The sequence below is a fragment of the Acinonyx jubatus genome, chromosome X, assembly GCF_027475565.1.
Source record: "Acinonyx jubatus isolate Ajub_Pintada_27869175 chromosome X, VMU_Ajub_asm_v1.0, whole genome shotgun sequence".
NCBI classification, from domain to species: domain Eukaryota; kingdom Metazoa; phylum Chordata; class Mammalia; order Carnivora; family Felidae; genus Acinonyx; species Acinonyx jubatus.
In genome coordinates, this window is record NC_069389.1 from 121881731 (window position 1) to 121885889 (window position 4159).

Here is a 4159-nt window from a genome sequence, read left to right on the forward strand (position 1 = left end):
CTTGGCCCGGACCTCGCCGGGCCGTGAGGGTTCTGGTGGGAGGCAGCGGGCCCGGGGCTCCCCGGGAGAGCCCTGCGGGAGGACGGCCGGAGGCCCCTTGGACCCCAGCCCCGGGGCCGCCCTCGGAAAGCCGCCCCCGCGGTGGGTCTGGGCGAGGGGAGGGCCTTGGTGTGCGGGGCTGGACCCCGGTCAGCCGAGGCAGGATCCCGGGCCCTGGCCGGGGTGCAGGGGAGAGAGGAGGCGCTGCCTCCCAGCCCAGGACACCTGCGTAGGGCCCAGGCCTGCCCTGCCACTCGGGTCCGCTCTGGCTGTCAGCGGAGGCCCAGAAGGGGCAGGCCCAGGCTGGAAGGGGGAGCCTGGGTGGGGGGTGGGGGCTCCCGGGGCGGGGCCGCCCAGAGTCCTGGCCAGAATCTCCTGGCCGCAGTGGGGGGTGGGGGCCCGGGGCGGTGCTCGCGGTCTGCACCCACCCTGAGACCCTGAGGCGCTCCCTGCCTCCGTCCGTCCCTCCCTCTTCCAGGGGCTCTGCGAGCTCTGCAGTTGAGGCCTTGGTCTGAGGCAGGAGTCCTGAGGTCACAGAGCAGAGGAGGAGGCGCGGCCGCGTGCCAGTCGGTTGTCCAGGCGAGGTGCGTGCTCCGCGCGTGGGGCCGGGGGCTCGCCCATCCCACCCCAGAGGGGACCCCTCGGCCCCCAACCCCCACGCGGCCCCGCTCTCAGGCCTGGGAGCTCGTGCTCTGTGGGCTGGGCCTCCTCCTGAGGAGCCACCCCTCTTCTGTGTTCAGGGTCTGGCGACCATCATGCCCCTGGGTGAGAGGAGTGTGTTCTGCAAGCCTAAGGAGGAGCCAAGAGAGGTCCCGCTGCCACGGGATGCACCGCTGCCAGAGCCTGAGGACAGGGAGGTGGAGGAGGTGGAGTTGAAGAAGGAGGAGGTGGAGTTGAAAAAGGAGGAGGTGGAGGTGGAGGAGGTGGAGGAGGTGGATTTGGAGGAGGAGGAGTTGAAGGAAGAGGAGTTGGAGGTGGAGTCGGAGGAAGAGGAGGAGTTGGAGGAGGAGAAAGCAGAGGAGGAGGAGGGGGGGTACCCATCTCCCTCCTCCTCCTCCCCTTCCTCCCTGTCTTCCTTCTGCTCTGTCCTCCTTCTGGTCCCCCTGGAGGAGGGGTCTGCTGCTGCCGGGTCCCCGAGTCCTCCCCAGAGCCCTCGGAGCTCCTGCCCCTCCCCCAGTGCCATGGCAGGCGCTTCGGGGAGCCAGTCCCACCAGGGCTCCAGCAGCCCCGATGAGGAGGGGTCGAGCACCTGGGGGGCCCCGGCAGGGGCCCAGGCCTCGCTCCCAGATGCGCTCCGCGTGAAGGTGGCCGGCCTGGTGCTGCTTCTGCTCCTCAAGTATCGCACCAAGCAGCCGACCACATGGGCGGAGATGCTGGCGGCGGTTAGCCAAGATGACCAAGACAGCTTCCCCGTGATCTTCCGCCGAGCCTGCGAGTATCTGCAGCTGGTCTTTGGAGTCGACGTGAAGGAAGTGGACCCCCGCGAGCGCTCCTACGTCCTGGTCAGCATCCTGGGCCTCAGCTGCGATGGGACGCCGAGTGGTAGGGACGGCATGCCCAAGACCAGCCTCCTGGTGCTGGTCCTGTGGGTGATCCTCCTGGAGGACGACCGTGCCCCTGAGGAGGCGGTGTGGGAAGCGCTGGGGGTCATGGGGGTGTATGCCGGCAGGGAGCACGTATTCTATGGGGAGCCCAGGGAGCTGCTGACCGAAGTCTGGGTGCAGGAAGGGTACCTGGAGTACCGGCAGGTGCCCGGCAGCGAGCCCACACGCTACGAGTTCCTGTGGGGTCCCAGGGCCCACGCAGAAAGCAGCGGCGTGCAAGTGCTGCAGCACATCCTCGCGGTCAACAGCAGGCAGCCCGGGTCTCCGTGTCTGTCCGAAGAGGCTGTGAGCCATGAGGAAGAGCGGGCCTGAGCCCGAGGGGCAGCCGGGCCCGTTCCCACCTGGGGTCGAGCAGCTTCTCCTGCGGGGCACGAAGCCAGGCCACTTCTCCCCTGCGAGTGCGAGCAGAGCGGGCGCTGGGCGTTGTGAGTAGTGGAGGGCCAGGGCGGCTTGGGGGAAAGCGGGGCCAAGCGCACGTTTGGGTGGGTTCTTGTTCTCTGTCTACGTGGCCTCGGAAATCGATCTTTGTTTCCTCGAGGAAGTTTTCAGATGTTGTTCCTTGTCATAGAAGGTTTCGTGAGCTTCGGGCTCAGTGTGGGAGTGGCACCCACGCCACAGGTGTTCAAGAGTCAGAGTTGTGCCGTTTGGTGCAACGAGCTGGGAACCCTTCCGTCCTCGTTCGGGATCCAGAAGGGAATCGCGGTGCCTGGGCTGGGCACAGACAGGGATGTCTTGCAAACGTGAAGACCTTGGCAGTAAACGGATGTTTTCAGGGCATGGAGCAATAAAAGATGTTCGTTCTTGCTTCTTGTCCCTTGTCGTCTGTCATTCTGGACGAGGGACATAGAGATGTGTGCCTGCCTTTGCTTGGGTCTCCAAGAAAGGAGGAGACACTCGATCTGAGCAGAGGTCCCCAGCTCACTGGGACATTTGTGGCCGGACATTCGCTGAGCTCTGCTCACTCTCGGAAGGGCCCTGTGTTGGCAGTGAGGACACTAGGAGAGGCAGGACACGTCCCACCCATAGGTGACTGTCTAGCAGCGACAGTCCCAGTGGGAAGGCAGGGAAGGGTCCCCTAAGAGGAGCAGAACAAATCAAAGGAGGGTGAGGCAGTGTGGCTCCAGGGGGAGCCCTACAATGGAGACATCCTGAGCCAGGCTGGCTTGGTGTCTCTGGTCAGTGTGATGCCTTCTGCGCAGCTGATCACAATGAAACTGGATGTTGACAGTGGCCAGGCCCACAGATGGTGTCCCTTAGGGGTGTGAGCAAAATCTCAAATAGATAATTGCTCTGAGAAGTTCCTTTTGGATCATGGACAAACCAAAGAAATCTCCTCCTGGGTCAGGAAGTGAAAGTGTCCTGCACTCTTGTCCCGGTGTAGTTGAGCACAGTGCACAGACTAGGTGTTTTCTACCTATCATCTGCAAGGATTTCTGGAGGAATGCAATAATATTCCTTTAAAGTCGAGCCCAGAAGGCTCTAGACGGACACTGTTGTTCCTGGCCATGGAAAACCAGAACCGAGTGCATTATAAAGATGTTTTCATTTGATTATCTTGAGTGTCCTTAGACAGCTGTAAGCCAGGTCTAGGTTTTGGTGTGGGAGAAATGAATGAAAGTAGTGGTTTGGATGGAAGAGCATGTGGAAGGAGGGAGGAAGTTGGTCTTTGATTCAAATTCTAGCAGCTTTGTGCTGTATCCAGCTGGGACGACTCCCCCACGCCTACATTCCACACATATTCTCATATATCCCACGTATATCCCCTATTTAGAAAATGGACTGTGGGGACCCTGGGCGGCTCAGTCGGTTAAGCATCTGATGACAGCTCAGAGCCTGGAGCCTGCTTCAGTTTCTGTGTCTCCTTCCTCTCTGGCCCTCCCCTGCTCGTGCTCTGTCCCTCTCTCTCAAAAATAAATAAAACATGTTTTAAAAATTAAAAAAAGAAAATGGACTGAGTTTTATTTATGAAGCACCCTCTTTGGCTTATTAGCTGTTCCATGTTCTGTTGAGCTGCATATTCTCTAGCATGACCTGGAAAACAAAAAGTATCCCAGAGGAGAGAGTAGAAGGGTCTGGGATCAAAACAACATTAGAAACAACTGCCATTCATCACAGTTCCGATATGTGCCCGGCACAGTGCGAGGTGCTTTCCATACATCACATACATCCCTGCAGTCCTGCAAGATGGGGCTTATGAAACCCACTTACTTCACAGATGAAGAACCTGAGTCCCACAGGACTTGGTCGTTTTCCCAGGATCACACGGCTAGTAAGTGACAGGGCAGAAACCGGACCCCTGGTCTGAATTCATGGAGAGCCCACGCTGTTCCCACCCACCCCAGCCTGTGGCCGACCGTCTGACTCCTACGTTTCTCTTCTCGCTCCCGTGGTGTTTCCCAGGTGACATAGAGTAGGACCCCGAGGCCCAGGTAGTAAAAACAGGCCTAAGGAAGAAAGGTGACAAGAAGAATCAAACACAACTTGGGGATTTTCCGAGTCTTGTCCAGAGCAGACTC

The 4159-nt window shown here is 60.0% G+C and overlaps 1 protein-coding gene across 3 annotated transcripts; it reads left to right on the top strand.

Annotated features, from left to right (window-relative positions):
• The first annotated feature begins 1108 nt into the window (after window positions 1-1108).
• LOC106989788 (melanoma-associated antigen 9-like) lies at window positions 1109-2448 on the top strand. Of its 3 annotated transcripts, none has more exons than XM_027053429.2 (2): window positions 1109-2068; window positions 2186-2448. In XM_027053429.2, exon 1 carries the CDS (start codon window positions 1221-1223, stop codon window positions 1953-1955), a length of 735 nt encoding a protein of 244 aa, XP_026909230.1. In that variant the 5' UTR covers window positions 1109-1220; the 3' UTR covers window positions 1956-2068; window positions 2186-2448. The 3 variants fall into 3 exon arrangements, with proteins under 3 accessions (XP_026909230.1, XP_053057948.1, XP_053057949.1); XM_053201973.1 differs by having other exon boundaries at window positions 2212-2448; XM_053201974.1 differs by having other exon boundaries at window positions 2215-2448.
• The last annotated feature ends 1711 nt before the right edge of the window (window positions 2449-4159 follow it).

Excerpts from the sequence above, each read along its gene's own strand:
- LOC106989788 (XM_027053429.2), top strand. The coding sequence starts at position 1,221 with ATGGCAGGCGCTTCGGGGAGCCAGTCCCACCAGGGCTCCAGCAGCCCC.